Source organism: Xiphophorus couchianus, chromosome 12 (assembly GCF_001444195.1).
Source record: "Xiphophorus couchianus chromosome 12, X_couchianus-1.0, whole genome shotgun sequence".
NCBI classification, from domain to species: Eukaryota; Metazoa; Chordata; class Actinopteri; order Cyprinodontiformes; family Poeciliidae; genus Xiphophorus; species Xiphophorus couchianus.
In genome coordinates, this window is record NC_040239.1 from 1,320,976 (window position 1) to 1,342,290 (window position 21,315).

The following is a 21,315-nucleotide window of genomic DNA, read 5'->3' on the forward strand; positions in this document are numbered from 1 at the left end:
CCCACCAGGAGGAGGCCCCGGGGAAGACCCAGGACACGCTGGAGAGACTATGTCTCTCGGCTGGCCTGGGAACGCCTCGGGATTCCCCCGGAGGAGCTGGAAGAAGTGGCTGGGGAGAGGGAAGTCTGGGCCTCCCTTCTGAAGCTGCTACCCCCGCGACCCGACCTCGGATAAGCGGAAGAAGATGGATGGATGGATGGATGGATGGATGGATGGATGGATGGATGGATGGATGGATGGATGGATATGTCTTTCCTGTCAGACCTGGTAAAACTGTCTTCTCCTTTCCTGGTAGAAAACAACATTATGAGCAACAACAACAAATGATGATAACAAAAATGTTAACTCACTTTCTCTTGGTCTGCTAATAAAGACTCTTCGTCTTGCTGGGACCGCAGAGATCGCCAATCTAGAAGTGTCTATTGTGAATACAGCACAGATTGTTAAAGTTCACATCAGAAATAAGATATAAAACTAAAATGCATATATTGTTCTTGAAATGAATGACCTGCTCTTCCCCCAGATGTTGTGTGTTGGTCCTCCCAGCCTCTGGAGAGACATCCTGTACTCCTGCTGCAGTTCTGGAACTGCAGGGTTCTGGAAACAAACTGCTGGACATTGCTGAGGTTGAGTAGGTTACCTAGACATGGCCAAGACATTTCAAATTATAGTGGAAGATATTACTCTGGATTTACCATACCACATAAAATTATTTTTGTGTACAAAACAATCATACCTGTGACACATCTGCTCGTGGTGAATGTAGAGTCTGCTTCTGCCAACCTTTTCCTTCAGCTCCCTCACACAATTCTCTTGTAAATTTTTAACTTTCGTCCTTTTCCAACTCTTGCCGGTTCAAAGCCAACCAGATTTTAGCTTTGACACACAAAGTTATTCAGTTCAGACCAGCTCCCATTCAGGTTCATTTTGGAGCTCCTGGTTCATCATTTTTCTTTGGTAATGAAGATCTTACTGAGAGAAACTGCTGGATATGAGCTATAATATAAGTAAGGCCGCCAGATGTCACTATTTTGAAAAAGCTGCTTATTGAAGTTTTACAAATGAAATTTAAAAAATTGTGTAGATTATGAAAATTGTGAAATGAAAATGTGAAAGCCAATAATTAATTTCTCCTAATGAACAAAGACTGCGATTGACTGGCTACCTGTCCAGGTGAACTCCGCCTCTCACCTGCTGCTAACACAAATCAAAAACACAACAAATCTATTCAATACGGGACTAAAATTTACTTGCCAAATTAATGGACTATTCCATATTTAATAGGGCGAATAGCAACTCCAGTGGTAACTAAATAGGCTACTTAAATTTTCCCAATTAATATTTCATTATTCCATTAGCACGAAGCTAACGTAGCCTAGGAAGCTACAGTTCCAGTCTGAACATCCACTTACCTTGACTTAACGTCGAAAAAGTCTTCTTGTTGCAGAGAACAAATGATCCGTATTTCTTAATTCATGTCAAGCACAAGCTGCAGGTTATATGAATATTGTGTTAAAAACCCGTATTTGAGCTGGACTGACCTGACATTGTGGACCAGGAACTGGCACAACGAGCAGCCTGAGGCTAGAAGGCCACGTAAATCTGGGATGTTTTGACTAGACAGAAAACATATTCAAGATATCAGTAATGTCAGAATGTCAATTTAAGATATCTTAAAGCTGAATAATTCAAGATATCTCTAATTCATTTAGAGATATCTTAAAAGGAATTTTGACTAGTCAAACTTACAATTCAAGATATCTATAATTTAGTTTTCACTAGTCAAAACTACATTTCTCCTATCCAAAAATACATTTAAGATATCTTGAATTATGTTGTCATTCGATATCTTTAATTAGAATTATGACTAGTTAAAACTAAAATCGAGATATCTTGAATTAAATGATGACTAGTCATAATTTAATGGTACATATCTGAAATGTGTATTTCAGATAGTCAGTAATTCATTGTAGATATCTTGAATTGAAGTCTCCTTACAAGTCAATGGTAAATCTGACGTCATTTCGACTAGTCAAAATGTAATTAGCGATATCTTAAATTGCTAAAACGTCTAGTCATAAAACAATTTGATATCTGGAATGTAAGGGCAGCAAAACCGAATTTATGTTAAAACGGCTTGCCATAAATCTGTTATATTTACTCGGAAATGAATATAAATGAGAGAAGTGGACGTTTTAAAGGATTGGAGCGTTTTAGACAATCAGACATTTATAATAATCACTATGAACAGAGTCGCACATTCAGGTGGAACTAATCCGTCTATGTAGAAATGACTATTTCTGTCCTAATCAATACTAGCAAAGACGATTTAAATGAAATGAATTTAAAAAACGACGGACAGTGCAGACGGGAGGAGACGCCATGTTTAACCTCTGACCCCGGTTTCAAACAATGTGTTTATTCTGCTACTTTGGTCATTTTGATTCAAAATAATGTTTTTTTATAATACTGTGTTTTATTTCACACAAGTATTATTTCATGTTTGAAATATTTTCATTTTTCACTTTTTTAAGCATTTTAGAACAATTTGTAGAACATTTTTATAATAACAGCAATTTTACAACATCAATGATTAAATGTCAATAATGGACGATGTCAACATCCATTATGTGTGAGTGTGTGTGTGTGTGTGTGTGTGTGTGTGTGTGGGCACGAAAGACCATGTTTCTTGAAACTAGGTGGCTAACCAAGCTAGCGAACATTACTGTCTGTATTCTATTATGCTATGTGTCTTTATTTATCCATCCATCAGGTCTACAGGTAAGGTCTACCTGAGCAGCTCTGAGCAGCTGCAGCAGGTGTAAACCCAGCTAGCGTCTTAGGTGTTAGCAGAGTCACCCTTCAGCACAGCGTTCAACGTGACAACATGAGACTCACACAGGTTGTGGCTTTCGTGTTGAACCCTCTTTGCATGAAGGACACACCTTTTATTGTACACGAGTGTTTTCAATTAGACAGGTCACGTGATGTGACTCACAATAATCCAATAATGATAAAAACAACAACAAATGAGAGCACAAAAACATTCATACTGTCAACATTAGGCCTCATGTTGCGTTTAAAGGCGGCTCGGAAAAACGGGTTACGACGTGTTAATAACGGATTAAACAGCTTTAACTGCTGAAAAAGAGGGACATAGGGCACAGATATGGGGAGTGTAGACGCACCTACTGTATCAAACCGATACAGGAATCACAGAGTCGGCAACTTTAAGGTAAAAACAACAACCAGCTTCCAGTCCGGGGAGGAACGACTGATGCCCCCCAAAGCCCCCAATGCGAGAAGGACCTCGCTGCAGCAAACAGAGAGGGGCGGGGCCGGACCGCTGTCAGTCTCATACCTTATATGGAAATGGGACTATTTCATTCCGGAAATGAAGGGGGCGCTAGTGACACTATTTCCTGTACCGACCGTGTTATAATAATTATACTAATAATAACGTATTTTATTTGACAACGCCTTTTAAAACACCCAAGAACACTTTCAACATTAAAAATACAAATTAAATAGTAAAGAAATGGCTACAAAACGTGATATGTCACGTGGTATGTCTGTCACGTGGTATGTCACTTTTTTATTTTTAAATCTTTATTAAACCTTTATTTAAAATGATATTAGTAACAAACAATCTAGAATAAGCAACACCAAATAAGTATTTGGTGAAATGGCAATTATTAACTACTGTTTTACTGATCATAATGTGCAATGTGATTTTTTATTTTGTTTGTTTTTTGTTTTTTTCAGATGCCTCTGAATGTTCTTGAAGCTGTTCTCCAGGAGGTGGCGCTAGCACAGGGAGACTCAGCTTACCTCACCTTGGCTTTGACCTGCAGGTGCTTTGAAGCCGTTGAGTCTGACCCAGTTTTCAGGAAGAAGACTCACTTTGCTTGGCTGGATGGTAAGGACCTTTGACTTTTTTCACCTAAAACATGTGAAATTAGATTTCAACTACATGAAATCGATTTTTCATTAACAGGTGAGATCAACTGGGGCAAATTTTCAAAAACATTCAAGGCAGAAAACCGGATTCCTTTTGCGGTTGTAACGTGTTTTTCCTGCAACCGGTGATATAAAGACTGTGGGCGTCACCGGCGATGGAAGACGAGGAGAGTACCCTGGTAACTACTGTGATGGCCGACCTGGACACTGCACTGACTGTCAATACTGAATGCAAGGAGAATATTAGTTGCTTTCCTCAGTCTTTCACACATTTCAGTTGTCACACATTGTTAGTTTATTTTTGTGACATGCCATTTTAAATCATTTCTGCTAAAGAATATTTGCCTTTTGACTTGTGCAGTCATCCTTTTTAATAATGTGTTCGTTCAATATTATTTACATTTTTGAATGTTCCTTTTGTTGTAGTTCAGTTGATTTACATTATTTAGTTTTCATAGAAATGGTGCCGTTTCCACACAAAGTTACATTGTGGCTGTAATTTGTTGGAGAGAGTAGAACCAATAAAGTAGTTGTAAATATATTGTAACAGTATTGTTTAACAATAGGATAACCTTGTTTTAAAAAGTTTAAATGCAAGCAAAGCTAATAACTTGCAATATTTCATATGTGTAAATACAATGTTTCCGATACTTTTTGAACAATGACTGGAATCAAAGTTTCTTTACAAACCTGACATACAACTAAGTTTATGTTTTAACAGAATCAACTGTTGGGTTTTTTGTAATAAAGTAGCACATACAGAAACATATTGTTCAGATACAAAGTCATAATACAAACATAAGATTAAAGGTATCCTGACTTTATGAAGAGAGATGAGCCCGGCGCCGTTAGGCTGGGATGGAGACACATGATCAGGTGATTGGCTGAGCAGGTGAGATGAAGACAGTTATAGTTAGAAATTACACATTGGTTTAATTTATGTAACCAGTGACTTTATTCAAAAAGGTTTTCATATAGAAAAAAGATCGAGCCCCAAAGATTATTTCTTGTCAAATAAACTTTCTAAAACTTTCTCTCTGTGTGAGTCTTTCCAGGATGAAGCTACATTTAAAGTTTTAATTAATCTCTTTGGGTTTTGCAACAATTGGATATTTAAGGTCTTTATTTTATGAATCGATTGCAATTGGTAGAATTGATATGGAATTTCTAAATGGAATAGTGGGACACCAGTCAGTTTACTGGTTGAACTGGAGTCCTTATAGCAAAAGTTTCCAATGAGACATTATGGTAAACAATGATAATAGCTGAGCCAGGTCCCCTGCAACCAAAAATATTATAGTTTTCTGAATGGCACTTGTTAGAAGTTCAGATGTCCTTTGGTTTGTTTGTAAATTATATTCACAATGTGAATAATAAGAAAAATATTTGGCAAATAAACAACAAAAGTGCTCTGTGAATGGACGTACTAAGTTGGCCAAAATTGTTGACTCAATGTTTTACTGACCAAACCTCTTTTCCATCTAGTTCTTATTTAATAAGCCAGAGGCCATTATATTTTAGATTTTAACTTATTTATTTTAAGAATACCATTCACAACATCAAAATATATTATTTGAACTTCATTTGTTTATATCTGTTTTCTTAATCTGCGATGGACAGGCGATCTGTCCAGGGTCAGCAGCCCTCATGACCCCACTATAGGGATCAATCATGATAATTAATGGATGGATAAATGTGCTCTTAATGTACATTTGTCTCCAAAATATTGATTTGATTCATGTTTTATTACTTTTGTTTGAGATAGATTGGGTGTAAGGATAGATAAATACATCTCCATAATGTTTCCTTATTGTTGCTTATTCTAGATTGTTTCTTACTAATATCATTTTAAATAAAGATTTAATAAAGATTTAAAAATAAAAAAGTGACATACCACGTGACAGACATACCACGTGACATATCACGTTTTGTAGCCATTTCTTTACTATTTAATTTGTATTTTTAATGTTGAAAGTGTTCTTGGGTTTTAAAAGGCGTTGTCAAATAAAATACGTTATTATTAGTATAATTATTATAACACGGTCGGTACAGGAAATAGTGTCACTAGCGCCCCCTTCATTTCCGGAAAGAAATAGTCCCATTTCCATATAAGGTATGAGACTGACAGCGGTCCGGCCCCGCCCCTCTCTGTTTGCTGCAGCGAGGTGGACTTGTCCAGTGCTGCCGGGCCTGGTCCAGATCTGGATCAGATCTGGATTCAGTTCACATCTACTGTAGAACCAGCTTATTAAAATAAAGAAAACTTCTGCAAAACGAAGAGGAATAAATTCTACAGGAAGTTTCTATTGAAAACGTAAAAATAGCCAATTATTTCCAATCTGTTGATGAAAAATCAATATCGCCAGGTGGCGGTAATGAGCCGTTGTCTTGGTTACCATCCACTACCAAATAGGAAGAAGAAGAAGCAGAAGAAGAAGAAGAAGAAGAAGAAGAAGAAGAAGTGGCCGGTCTGCAGCTGCTAAGAGACGGGACCAGCCGAACCGGTACCTGGATGACGTCAGCAGGGGACCCGCAGAGCCGCGAGCAGGATTAAAGGCAAGTCTCGCGAGAGTAGAAAGCTGACCCGGCAGAACCGAACCGTACCGAATCGCTGCTGGTCCAGACAGGATCTGATCCTGGTGGACGGAATGGTTCGGTTCATCATAAAGAACCGGTCCAGTTCAGAGAGCACAGCACTGATCCGGCTCAGAACGGAACCGGGTTCTAAAGTTCAGTTTTCATTCCGGAGTTCAAACTGGATCCTCTTCAGAAAGTTCGGTTCTGAACCTCCTCCAGAGCCCCTTGGGCCGTTTGAAAAGTCAGAACCGTCCATCTTGGTTCTGGTGCCGGTCCGACAAGAGGACGATCTGTTCTGAACTTCAGAATCTGAAGAGTTCTGCTACTGCCGGACCTCCAGCCCGGTCCAGACGTTCTGAGCCCTCCGAGCTCTTTGGAGCCATGCAGTTCTGGTTCTGTTTCAGCAACTGGTTCTGCTAGGTTGACGGTTCTGGTTCTGACCCATTTAGGCGCCAGCCATGCTGCATCTCCCCCTGGTGGTGACGACCCGGCTGGACCTGGTTCTGGTTCTGGTGACCCTGCTGTCTCTGTGGACCCGGCTGAGCGGGCTGGGCCACCCCGGCGCCGTGGTGTGAGTGTCCGCTGCGTACGGTCCGGTCCTGGTCCCGGAGCCGGAACCAGAACCTCTGTGTGTGTGCAGGTTCGATGAGGTCTACTACGGCCAGTTCCTCTCTCTCTACATGAAGAGAACGTTCTTCATCGACGACAGCGGGCCGCCGCTAGGCCACGCCCTCCTGGCGCTGGGAGGTGGGTTACCATGGCAACGGGCTGCCGCCACGCAGCGGGGCTCGCGACTCACTTCCTGTTCTTCCTGTTGCAGCTTACCTGGGCGGCTTCGACGGGAACTTTGTCGGGAACCGAATTGGAGCAGGTACCATCAGAACCGGTCAGGGGAAACCAGTTAGAACCAACTGGGACCAGTTAGAGGATGGCTGGATGATGCAGGGCCGGGTTTAGGAGGATATGGGCCCCTGGGCTTGAGCCAAGGGGCGGGCCCCATGTAATCATGGTTACACACACACACACACACATATATAAATAAATTTTATATATATATATAAAAACCTACAAGGTGTCAATAATCAGCCACTGTGGGCGGGGCTGAGTAATGGCCCCGCCCACCAGGTCGCCTCCCTTGCAGGTTTCCTCATGTTGATGAGGGTTAGGGTTAGGTTCTGTTTAAATTCTTTTTAAACAGAAATCATCCAGTCGGGTCTTTTAAAAATCATCCTGAGAATTTTGCTGCTTTCTTTTGAACCTCAGTGTGTCTGTAGAACAGCTGCTAACTAATAAATGTTGAGACAAAATAACAAACTAAACATATTTAGTAGTTATTAAAGAAACACGGGAACATCTTGAATATTCCTCAGAAAGACGTTCTCTATTCATTCTCTATGTACTGAATTTATTTATCCTTCATATCTTTTATCTCTCAAATCTCTTTCAAATTTTATCAACTGAATCTTTCTCTCTAATTATCAGGTTTATAATAATTAGAAGCTCAGACAGTCAGGGTCAATATTTCCCCTCTGACAGCCAAACCTGGTCAAACCTTTGGTTTATCTGTGTCAGGACATTTAGCTGTTTTGTACCCTTTGACCTTCGCCTGTAGCAGTAGGACAGTTCCTCCCGCTGCTGCTAGCTGGAGGCTAATGCTGCGTTCACACCAAACGCGTTTAGAGCGTCAGGCGCGTCAGCTTTACATTCAACGTCTATGTGGAGCATCAGACGCGTCAAACGCTCCAAACGGTTCGAATCCGCTGTGGTGGCGCAGCGGGTTAGCACGCCCCACGTTTGGAGGCCTTAGACCCGCGGACGTCGCAGGTTCGACTCCCAGTCCCGACGACCTCTGCCGCATGTCCTCCTTCAAAAAAATGGCGCCGGCTCAGCTGGCTGCCTGCAGACGCAGCTCCTGTCGTGTGCTGTAACTGCGAAATAATTTCCCTGCTGGGATGAATAAAATAAAAATAAAAAAAAAGAATCGCGCTGCAACGGCCCTCGACGCCTGACGCTCAAAACGTGTTTGGTGTGAATGCAGCAACAAGCTGGTTCCACTTTTTACAGTTCGCACTGAGTGAGCAGAGCAGGCGATTTGCTGTTTTCATGCTCTTTAAATCGTTCTGTTGCTTTTTTTCCAGTCACAGAAACCCGTTTCAAAGCATCGCTGACTTTAGCATCGCTGACTTTAGCATCGCTAACAGCCGTGGCGGTTTGGATGTCTCACCGCACGGAGCTGGCTTTCAATGCGCCATCTGGAGAGGAATCGTTTCTGATTTTTTGTAAACCTTCCGCCGTCTGTAACACCTCAGGCACCAGATCAGACCCAGATCCAGGTTCTGGTGGACCGTAGAGCTGCTGCTAGCAAGGCTAACGTTTAAGAAGCGGAGAGGGACGGTGGTTCTGTTCCATGTCCAACATGAGGTTTAAAAAATCCTGTTGGCTCAGATATTTCCTTCACCACCTCTCTGTGTTTTTCTTTGGTTCCTGCACTCCGCTGTCATACTTTCTGTTGTCCACCATCATGAGAAATCCCTCCATGAAGCTCCGCCCCAAAGCGCAAGACGCGTCCAACTTGGACCAATAACAATCAAGCATTCATGATGGACGTTGGCCAGAATGTCCAACGTTGGGTCAGAACAGATCAGACATTCTTTCAACAACACCATCAAAATCCTCTAATCCAGGCTGGGATGGATGGATGATAGATGGATGGATGGATGGATGGATGATGGATGGATGAAGGATGGATGGATGGATGGATGATGGATGAATGAATGAATGATGGATGGATGACGGATGGATGGATGATGGCTGGATGAAGGATGGATGGATGGATGGATGAATGATGGATGATGGATGAATGATGGATGGATGGATGGATGGATGGATGATGGCTGGATGAAGGATGGATGGATGGATGATGGATGGATGAATGATGGATGGATGAAGGATGGATGGATGGATGGATGAATGATGGATGAATGAATGATGGATGGATGACGGATGGATGGATGATGGCTGGATGAAGGATGGATGGATGGATGATGGATGGATGAATGATGGATGATGGATGAATGATGGATGGATGGATGATGTATGGATGGATGATGGATGGATGAATGATGGATGAATGATGGATGGATGGATGGATGATGGATGGATGGATGAATGATGGATGGATGATGGCTGGATGAATGAATGATGGATGGATGATGGCTGGATGAATGATGGATGGATGGATGGATGATGGCTGGATGGATGATGGATGGATGGATGGATGGATGATGGATGGATGGATGATGGCTGGATGAATGATGGATGGATGGATGGATGGATGGATGGATGATGGATGGATGGATGATGGCTGGATGAATGATGGATGGATGGATGGATGATGGCTGGATGGATGATGGATGGATGGATGGATGGATGATGGATGACTGATGGATGGATGATGGATGGATGAATGATGGATGGATGATGGATGGATGAATGATGGATGGATGATGGCTGGATGAATGATGGATGGATGAATGATGGATGGATGAATGATGGTTGGATGGATGATGGATGGATGAATGATGGATGGATGATGGCTGGATGAATGATGGATGGATGAATGATGGATGGATGAATGATGGATGGATGGATGGATGGATGATGGCTGGATGGATGATGGCTGGATGGATGATGGATGGATGGCTGGATGGATGATGGATGGATGGATGATGGCTGGATGGATGATGGCTGGATGAATGATGGATGGATGATGGCTGGATGGATGATGGATGGATGGATGATGGATGGATGGTTGGATGGATGATGGATGGATGAATGATGGATGGATGATGGCTGGATGAATGATGGATGGATGAATGATGGATGGATGAATGATGGTTGGATGGATGATGGATGGATGAATGATGGATGGATGATGGCTGGATGAATGATGGATGGATGAATGATGGATGGATGAATGATGGATGGATGGATGGATGGATGATGGCTGGATGGATGATGGATGGATGGCTGGATGGATGATGGATGGATGGCTGGATGGATGATGGATGGATGAATGATGGATGGATGATGGCTGGATGGATGAATGATGGATGAATGATGGATGGATGATGGCTGGATGGATGATGGATGGATGGATGATGGATGGATGGTTGGATGGATGATGGATGGATGGATGAATGATGGATGAATGATGGATGGATGATGGCTGGATGGATGATGGATGGATGAATGATGGATGGATGATGGATGGATGAATGATGGATGGATGATGGCTGGATGAATGATGGATGGATGATGGATGGATGAATGATGGATGGATGATGGATGGATGAATGATGGATGGATGATGGATGGATGAATGATGGATGGATGATGGCTGGATGGATGATGGATGGATGAATGATGGATGGATGATGGATGGATGAATGATGGATGGATGATGGCTGGATGAATGATGGATGGATGATGGATGGATGAATGATGGATGGATGATGGATGGATGAATAATGGATGGATGATGGATGGATGAATGATGGATGGATGATGGCTGGATGAATGATGGATGGATGATGGCTGGATGAAGGATGGATGGATGGATGGATGGATGATGGATGGATGATGGCTGGATGAAGGATGGATGGATGAAGGATGGATGAATGATGGATGGATGGATGGATGGATGATGGCTGGATGAATGATGGCTGGATGAATGATGGATGAATGATGGATGGATGGATGGATGGATGATGGCTGGATGAATGATGGATGAATGATGGCTGGATGAATGATGGATGAATGATGGATGGATGGATGGATGATGGCTGGATGAATGATGGATGAATGATGGCTGGATGAATGATGGATGGATGATGGATGGATGAATGATGGATGAATGATGGATGAATGATGGCTGGATGAATGATGGATGGATGATGGATGGATGTCCTGCTGCTGCAGTCGGAGGTCTGTGGATTGTTCTTCTTCTCTGGTTTTGTCCAGCCTCTCTAATGAATGAGGTGCGTTGGTTTTGTGTCTCAGCGTATCCCTGCAGCCTCAGTGTGTGGAGCCTCCGGCTGCTGCCGGCTCTGGGTGGAGCTCTCTGCGTCCCGCTGGGTTACCTGCTGACTCTGGAGCTCAGGTGTTCTCACCTGTCGGCCCTGGGAGCCGCTCTGCTGCTGCTGCTGGGTGAGTCTTCAGGACCCGGCTGGGTCGTGGTGCGTTCAGGACCCGGCCGGCTCGTGGCGCGTTCAGGGCCTATGAGGATCACCTGATGTGAGCGTTTCTATGGTTTCAGAGAACTCTCTGATCGTCCAATCACGCTTCATGTTGCTGGAGTCGTTGCTCATTTTCTTCGTCCTGCTGGCGTTCTTCTCATACCTCCGCTTCCACAACGCCCCCGGCAGGTGAGTACCGCCTGTAACCTTTGACCCCGACCCCAAGGGATCAGCTCTCACCATCATCTCCTCCTCTTCCTCAGGTGCTGGTCCAGGTACGGCTGGCTCCTCCTCTCAGGTGTGTCGTGTGCGGCTGCTGTCGGGTGAGGACCGCTCTGCCACATGCCAGCGTCATGCTTAGCATAGCATGTCTTGTTTAGTATGTTTAGCGTAACGTGTTTAATGTGACCTTTGACCTCGGCAGGGTGAAGTACACGGGCCTGTTCTCCTACCTGCTGCTGCTGGGCGTGGCCTCGCTGAACAGCTGGAAGCTAATTGGAGACCGGGCCCAGAGTCATGTGAGTCCAGAAGGTTCTGTCTGACCCGGTTCTGTTTGACCCGGTTCTGTCTGACCCGGTTCTCTCCGTGTGTGTGGAGCAGATGAGTGTGTGTGTTCAGTGTGGTTGGAAGGTTCTGTGCCTGTTGGTGGTTCCGGTTCTGCTCTACGTGTTCTGGTTCTACGTCCACCTGAGCGTCCTCCAGCGCAGCGGACCACATGACCAGCTGATGAGCTCCGCCTTTCAGGCCAGCCTGCAGGTAGCCCCGCCCTCTCACCTGGCTCAGGTGTTCCTCAGCAGGAACCGACTGGAGGGTCCTGCCTGTTAGCCGCTATAGCTACTAGATGCTATAGCTGCTAGCCGCTGTTAGCAGAAATAGCTGCTAGCCGCTGTAGCTGTGAGCTGCTAATGAGCTATCCAGTGCAGGATGAGCAGAAATCTGTCAAATGTTTGTAGCTTCTTGTCTGATTTCTATAAACTGGTTTAAATTAAATCTCAGAAACTTGCCAATGTTTTGATGTGTAAAATGTAAAAATATTTGTACATAAATCTGTATACAGTTTGGTTTCTGTCTGTACACTAAACGCATTTTTGAAAATGTTGGTCAATAATTTAATTCCACTGTTTTCTGCCTCACTGCCTGAAATGTTTCCTGGATGTTGTGAATATGAACCACGTGAGGCAGTCGGTCGTTTTTAACCGTCACAAACAGAAACACTTATTTTCTGACTTTAATCACTCTCTGTGTGGACTGCACCCGTTGCCATGGAAACCGACAGACCGAGATCTTAGCTCTGCTGGTGATCTGCGTGAAGCGAAACACAGACTGCAGTTCAGCTACATGTTAGCTAGCATAGCGGACCGACTTCGCAAAGTCTCTATATTTTATAAAACTTTTCCTGACCTGTGAAAGGTCAAACCAGCAGGACATTTCCCCGACCCGACGTTCCTGACTCGATCCGAAGTGACGATGACTCACCCGACGTCCAGTCCGATCACAGATCAATGGTTCTGATTGATCGGCAGCTAGTGGACTGCTTGTCCGTTTCAGGGCGGTCTCTCCAGGGTCACGCAGGGTCAGCCCCTGCAGGTGGCGTTCGGTAGTCAGGTGACCTTACGAAGCTCCGCCCCCCGGCCCGTCCCCTGCTGGCTCCACTCGCACAAAGCCAACTATCCAATCAGGTGCCGCCGGCTCGACCCTGCAGCCAATCAGAAGCCTCTGAGGACAAAATGGTAACTTCCTGTTTCTGTGTTCAGGTATGAAAATGGGCGGGGCAGCTCCCACCAGCAGCAGGTGACCTGCTACGCCTTCAAGGACGTCAACAACTGGTGGATCATCAAGGACCCGGCCAGGTAGGTCAGAACTGGAGCAGAACCGGGTTGGGTTCTGCAGGTCCCAGCAGGTGTGTGTCTCAGACAGGAGCTGGTGGTGGACTCTCCGCCCCGACCCGTGCAACACGGTGACATCATCCAGCTGGTTCATGGGATGACATCACGCCTCCTCAACAGGTACGCAGCTCACCTGCTGTGATGTCACTCTGCTGCCGTCAGCGCTGACCTTCTTCTTCTTCTGTGGTAGCCACGATGTGGCCGCGCCCATGAGTCCGCACGCGCAGGAGGTTTCCGGATACATAGACTTCAACGTTTCCATGGCAACCCAGAACCTGTGGAGGCTGGTGAGTCCGACCGAACCGGACCGCACCAGGGACACTTTACTCTGAGTTAAGGAGGGGGAGGAGCCACAGGACAGAGCAGAGCAAGATTGATCCTCTGGCTGAACCAGACGCTAAGCTAGATGCTAGTTCAGCTTTACCTCCAGTTGCACCAGTAATGACCAGCAGGAACACCTACCGAGCCCGGTTCTGGTTCTGGTTCTGCTGAGCCTGGTCTTTGTGTTTTGCCTTCAGGAGATCTACAACAGGGAGGCGGAGTCAGAGGAGTGGAAGACGATCGTCTCTGAGGTCCGATTGGTCCACCTCAACACTTCAGCTGTCCTCAAGGTCCTCACAGGAAGTGATGTCACCGCAGTGGCTGAGCAGAGCATCAGGTTAACCTGTGTGTGTGTGTGTACAGCTGAGCGGCCTGCCTCTCCCAGACTGGGGTTTCCGTCAGATGGAGGTTGTGGCGGAGAAGCTGCTGAAGGCTCACAGCGGCAGCCTGGGCTGGACGGTGGAGGAGCACCGATACGGAACCAGTACGACCCGCAGAACCCGCAGAACCGAGTCTAGATAGTCAGCTATCAGTCTGTCACAACATGGAGTCCAGATTCCTTCAATAACATGGAGCGACAGTGGAGAGGAAACCTCCTGCTAACCCGACTAAAAACAGACTGAATATAATGAATGAATAAAGCTTAAAGTGACATGATAACAAAACGTTGTGATATCAGAAAATGTTCTGATCTCAATGCTAACTGCAAACACCTTGCGTTAGCGACTGGAGCTCTGCGACGCTACGCTTTCCTTTCTGGTTAGCGTTAGCTGGTTAGCTACCAGCAGCTGTCTCTCTCCTCCTCACCAGTTTGCTCCTCATCTCCATCTTTCTTTCTCTGGTTCACACTCTGAGGCACAGGAGTCAAACTCCAGGCCTCCAGTCGCTGTCCTGCAGGTTTTAGATGAGCCACAGGTACAAACCACTGGAATGAAACGGCTTCATCACCTCCTCCTGGTGTGGATCGGTTCTCCAGAACCTTAATGACCTCATTATTCTGTTCAGGTGCAGCAGAGGCTCATCTAAAGGTTGCAGGACTGCGGCCCTTGAGGACTGGAGTTTGAGACCCCTACTCTAAGGACTGAGCGTTTCTGACTGTTCCAGCTGGATGCAGCTAGCACTGTAGCAGCTAGCATACGTCATTTACCCAGGATGCATTGCAGCATAAACAACATAGTTGATTCCTGTGTTTAAATCTGAAACAAATATTCTCAGATAAAGTCTGCGGTTACAACTATCCTAGATCTCTAAACACAGAGAGACAGGGTCAAAGGTCAACATCCCCAACTATAGAGAAGAGAACATGAAGGTTTGGGGAGCAGCAGCTGATGGCCTCGTGTAGTGACATCACTATCTCCCATGATGCATCACCTGCAGGTCAGGAGCAGAAGGAGCGGGAGGCGGAGCTTCACTCTCCGACACACATCGACGTCGACAGAAAAATCTCCTTCTGGTCCAAATTCACGGAGCTCCAGGTATGACCATGAACGCATCACGGCGATGTCACTCCCAGGTGATGCTGTGATCCCTCTGATGATGTCATACTGTGATGTCACTGCAGTGGAAGATGCTGACCGTGAAACAGGAAGAGTCTGAACACAAGTACAGCTCCGCCCCTTTAGAGTGGATCACCATGGAAACCAACATTGCCTACTGGCTGCACCCCTCGTCCAATGTAACACACACACACACACACACACACACACTCAGAAATACACACACACAGTATTTGGTCCTGATCTCTGATTGGCCAGCTGTGTTTCAGGCTCAGATCCATCTGATTGGTAACCCAGTGTCATGGGGCGTGGCCAACCTCAGCCTGCTGGCCTATCAGCTGCTGGCGGTGCTGTACCTGCTGAGGAGGAGGCGGGGCTTCAAAGACCTACCTGATGGTACAGTTTCCTGGCAGGTTCTGCTGTTCGGCCCGGTTCTGATGCGGTTCTGACCCGGTTCCGACGTGTTGCGTCTGCAGATGCGTGGCAGCGGTTTGCGTCTGTGGGCCTGCTCTGCGGCGGCGGCTGGGCGGTGAACTTCCTGCCCTTCCTGCTGATGGAGCGGACTCTCTTCCTGTACCACTACCTGCCTGCCCTCTGCTACCTCTACCTGCTGAGCCCCGCCCTGCTGGAGCACATACACACTCAACTGCTCAGGTACGCACACGCAGAGATGGGTAACGTTGGAGACACCAGGTGGTGGAGAACATGGAGGACATGCTAACTCCACCCACTCAGCTTTAGCTTTGCCTTTACTTTGAAAGGCTGCTCTTCTGCTTCCTGTGGACAGTGATGGCTCTGTTTCTGTCCGCAGCAGTGGGACGTCCCGCCACGTGCTGAGCGTCTGCACGGCGGCTGTCCTGATGTCCATCTTCCTGTCCTACTGGACCTTCTGTCCTCTGACCTACGGGAACCCCGAGCTGACAGCCAATCAGCTTCAGGCGCTGAAGTGGAAAGACAGCTGGGATATCCTGTACCGCCGCCGCTGAGACACTGACACTGGTCTTTACGAGCCAATCCCGAAAGCACCATCAGCTTTAGTCATGTGACCTGATGATGTAACAGTCATTGCTGATAAAGCAGTAAGAGCTGAGTATTAAAACATTGTGCTTTTATTTTGAAAGAGACACACTTCCTGTCGGTCAACAGACTGGAGTGTCTGAATCTGCTCAGTAAGGGTAGATCATCCATCCATCATCCATCCATCAGTTCAATCAATCAATCAAATGTTATTTGTATAGCCCATTTCAGCAGCATTTCAAAGAGCTTTACATCATAACAAACACAGAATCACAATACAGTATAGAATCAATCATTCAAGTTACATCAATAAATTTGTAATTGATTACATTTCAAATACAATCCTAAACAGGAGGGTTTTTAGTTGAGATTTAAAAGAAGTCAGTGTTTCAGCTGTTTTACAGTTTTCTGGAGGTTTGTTCCAGATTTGTGGTGCATAGATGCTGAAAGCTGCTTCTCCTTGTTTGGTTCTGGTTCTGGGGATGCAGAGCAGAACCAGAACCAGAACCTGAGAGGTCTGGAAGGTTGATACAACAACAGCAGATCTTTAATGTATTGTGGTGCTAAGCCGTTCAGTGATTTATAAACTAACAACAGTATTTTAAAGTCTATTCTTTGAGCTACAGGGAGCCAGTGGAGGGACTTTAAAACTGGTGTTATGTGCTCCATCTTCCTGGTTTTAGTCAGAACGCCAGCAGCAGCATCTGGATCAGCTGCAGCTGTTTGATTGATTTGTTGGACAGACCTGTGAAGACGCTGTTGCAATAATCAATACGACTGAAGATGAAGGCATGGATGAGTTTCTCTAGATCTGGCTGAGACATTAGTCCTTTAATCCTGGAAATGTTCTTCAGGTGATAGAAGGCCGACTTTGTAACTGTCTTTATGTGGCTCTGGAGGTTCAGGTCAGAGTCCATCACTACTCCCAGGTTTCGGGCTGATCGCTGGTTTTCAGTTGTAATAACTGAAGCTGTGCATTGACTCTAGATCTATAACTCTAGATCTATCGCTCTAGATCTGTGACTCTAGATCTATAACTCTAGATCTATAACTAGATCTATGACTCTAGATCTAGAGCTATAGATCTATAATTCTAGATCTATAGCTCTAGATCTATAACTCTAGATCTGTGACTCTAGATCTATAACTCTAGATCTATAACTAGATCTATGACTCTAGATCTATAACTCTAGATCTATAACTCTAGATCTAGAGCTATAGATCTATAATTCTAGATCTATAGCTCTAGATCTATAACTCTAGATCTATAACTCTAGATCTATACCTCTAGATCTGTGACTCTAGATCTATAACTCTAGATCTATAACTAGATCTATAACTCTAGATCTATAACTCTAGATCTATACCTCTAGATCTATCGCTCTAGATCTATAGCTCTAGATCTATAACTCTAGATCTATAACTCTAGATCGTTCCTCTTTAGGTCCAAAAATAATAACTTCAGTTTTGTTTCTGTTCAGCTGGAGAAAGTTTTGGCTCATCCACACATTTATCTGTTCTAAGCATCTGTTCAGTGATTGGATGGGGTCAAAGGTCACCTGGTGACATCGTAATGTAGAGCTGTGTGTCATCTGCATAGTTATGGTAGCTAATATTATTTCCTGTTATAACCTGAGCTAGTGGGAGCATATAAATATTGAATAAAAGGGGCCCTAGCATTGAACCTTGGGGTACCCCACAGGTGACCTTTGACCTCTTTGATGAAAAGTTTTCAATTGAAACAAAGAAATCCCTGTTCTTTATGTAGGATTCAAACCAGTTAAGTACTGGACCGGAGAGTCCGACCCAACTCTCCAGTCGGTTCAGTAATATGTCATGGTCAACACTGAGGTCCAACAGAACCAGCACTGTGGTTCTGGCACAGTCCGTATTTATATGGATGTCATTGAACACTTTGACTAGGCCAGTCTCTGAGCTGTGGTAACCATGGAAACCTGACTGGAAGGAGTCAAAGAGGTTGGTTATCATTAGGAAGCTAGTTAATTGTTTAAACAGCTTTTTCAATAACTTTGCTGATGAATGGGAGGTCAGAGGTCAGAGGTCGGCCTGTAATTCTGCAGTAGTGATTTGTCCAGATTGTTCTTTTTTATCAGTGGTTTGATTACTGCTGTTTTCAGAGCCTGGGGGAAAACGCCTGATGAGAGCCATGAGTTACTATCTGGATCAGATCAGCAGCAATAACAGGCAGGACTTTCTTAAAGAAATGTTCTAGAGTTATAGATCTAGGACATCCAGGCAGCAGGAACTGGAGCTTATTGACTTATAATTTCCTGTAGGGTTTTATAATTAAGTAGTTGAATTTGGGTCATTTTTCCTGTATTTGTTTTGTTTGGGCTCAGCATTGGTTCTGACTTTATAGTGGATGTTCAGATTAATCCTCTGATTTTTTGAATTTTCTCTGAAAAGAAGCTGGAAAACTGGTTGCAGGCGGCAAAACATTGGAATTCAGGCGGTAACATCACAGGAGGGTTTGTGATTCTGTTAACTGTTGCAAATAAAGCTGGAGCATTGTTAATGTTTTTGTTTATGACATCTGCAAAGAAAGCCTCTCTTGCATGTTTTAGTGTTAAATGATAGTTACGTAGACTTTCTTTATAGATGTCACAATGAACGTGGAGTTGAGTTTTACGCCATTTTCGTTCTGCTCTACGGCAGAGTTGTCTTGCAGATCTAACTGTTTGTGCATTTCTCCATGGAGATTTCTTTTTACCAGACACAACCTTCATTTTAATGGAATCAATAATATCTGAGACTTTAGACTGAAAATCTTTTACCAACTTATCTACATCATTACAGCTTAAGGGTGAGGAAGAAGAGTAGATTTGATTAAAAGTTTCTGCTGTGTTTTCAGTGAGAGAACGTTTTGTGATGGTTGCTGTTTGTCCAAGTGGGTTAAAAGATAAAGAATTTTCAAAGATAACAGGAAGTGATGCAACAGGCGACATCAGTTACAGAGACATTGGAAATATTCACACCCTTACCGATAACCAGGTCCAGTGTGTGTCCTTGAGTGTGTGTTGCTTGTTTCACATGTTGTGTTGGACCAAAAGTCTCTAAAATATTAGCGAGCTTTTTTGCCCCTCTGTCTTGGGGGTTGTCAACATGAATGTTGAAATCACCAACAATTATTAAACAATCATAATCAATACATATAAGAGACAGAAGTTCATTCAAGTCAGTAAAGAAATTTTCCACAAAAGTTGGAGTTTTGTATAAAGTTACTGTCAAAGTTCATTTGTGACCTTTAACCTCAATTCCAAGATACTCAAAGAGGTGAAGAGACCCAAAGAGATTTTACTACAATTTATGGTATTCTTAAATATTGAAGCCACGCCTCCTCCTTTTTTATGTTTTCTATTCTCACTGAAGAAATTGTAGTTAGGAGGCGCAGATTCAATTAATACGATCGATTCATTCATCCATCCATCCATCCATCAGTTCATCATCATCCATCCATCCATCCATCAGTTCATCATCATCCATCCATCCATCCATCCATCCATCAGTTCATCATCATCCATCCATCCATCCATCCATCAGTTCATCATCATCCATCCATCCATCCATCAGTTCATCATCATCCATCCATCCATCCATCCATCAGTTCATCATCATCCATCCATCCATCCATCCATCAGTTCATCATCCATCCATCCATCCATCCATCAGTTCATCATCATCCATCCATCCATCCATCCATCAGTTCATCATCATCCATCCATCCATCCATCAGTTCATCATCATCCATCCATCCATCCATCCATCAGTTCATCATCATCCATCCATCCATCAGTTCATCATCATCCATCCATCCATCCATCAGTTCATCATCATCCATCCATCCATCCATCCATCAGTTCATCATCATCCATCCATCCATCCATCAGTTCATCATCATCCATCCATCCATCCATCCATCAGTTCATCATCATCCATCCATCCATCCATCCATCAGTTCATCATCCATCCATCCATCCATCAGTTCATCATCATCCATCCATCCATCAGTTCATCATCATCCATCCATCCATCCATCAGTTCATCATCATCCATCCATCAGTTCATCATCATCCATCCATCCATCAGTTCATCATCATCCATCCATCCATCAGTTCATCATCATTCATCCATCCATCCATCAGTTCATCATCCATCCATCCATCAGTTCATCATCATCCATCCATCCATCCATCAGTTCATCATCCATCCATCCATCCATCCATCCATCATTCATCCATCATTCATCCATCCATCATCCATCCATCCATCCTTCATCCAGCCATCATCCATCCATCCGTCATCCATCCATCATTCATTCATCCATCCATCCATCCATCCATCAGTTCATCATCATCCATCCATCCATCCATCCATCAGTTCATCATCATCCATCCATCCATCCATCAGTTCATCATCATCCATCCATCCATCCATCCATCAGTTCATCATCATCCATCCATCCATCCATCAGTTCATCATCCATCCATCCATCCATCCATCCATCCATCCATCCATCAGCACCTTTGGGTGAATGTAACCTGAATCTATGGACTCTGGACTTGCTGAGCGTTTTGCAGGTACTGGACATTCAACCAGCCCGGTTCTGAACTCTACAACATGTTCAAGCTTTTCTAAGGGAGTTGCTATGAATCGGATCAGAACCAATGCTGAGACATAACAGAACCAGAACCCTGTCTTTATCCATGGCCAAGATAATATTTTGCTTAAGTTTCTGAAGCCTGACTGAAACTCAGACAGCTCACTCACCTGTTCAGGTGTGTTCCAGTCCCAATAATGTTC

General features: G+C 44.3%; 1 protein-coding gene across 1 annotated transcript; it reads left to right on the plus strand.

Moving 5' to 3' along the window:
- Positions 1 to 6,369: 6,369 nt before the first annotated feature.
- Positions 6,370 to 16,624, plus strand: pomt1 (protein-O-mannosyltransferase 1). The gene is made up of 20 exons (XM_028034170.1): positions 6,370 to 6,516; positions 6,987 to 7,108; positions 7,178 to 7,284; positions 7,358 to 7,408; positions 11,599 to 11,745; positions 11,855 to 11,963; positions 12,038 to 12,097; positions 12,199 to 12,292; positions 12,375 to 12,530; positions 13,323 to 13,453; positions 13,529 to 13,624; positions 13,688 to 13,780; positions 13,851 to 13,947; positions 14,179 to 14,271; positions 14,345 to 14,465; positions 15,359 to 15,456; positions 15,543 to 15,656; positions 15,747 to 15,873; positions 15,954 to 16,131; positions 16,289 to 16,624. The coding sequence occupies exons 2-20, from the start codon at positions 6,996 to 6,998 to the stop codon at positions 16,461 to 16,463; spliced, it is 2,160 nt and encodes a 719-aa protein (XP_027889971.1). The 5' UTR covers positions 6,370 to 6,516; positions 6,987 to 6,995; the 3' UTR covers positions 16,464 to 16,624.
- The last annotated feature ends 4,691 nt before the right edge of the window (positions 16,625 to 21,315 follow it).

Bases quoted from the DNA above. Each gene is read 5' to 3' on its own strand.
- pomt1 (XM_028034170.1), top strand. From the start codon at position 6,996: ATGCTGCATCTCCCCCTGGTGGTGACGACCCGGCTGGACCTGGTTCTG. The intron at 11,746-11,854 runs GTGAGTCTTCAG...CTATGGTTTCAG, and splicing joins CGCTCTGCTGCTGCTGCTGG to AGAACTCTCTGATCGTCCAA. The intron at 14,272-14,344 runs GTCCTCACAGGA...GTGTGTGTACAG, and splicing joins ACACTTCAGCTGTCCTCAAG to CTGAGCGGCCTGCCTCTCCC.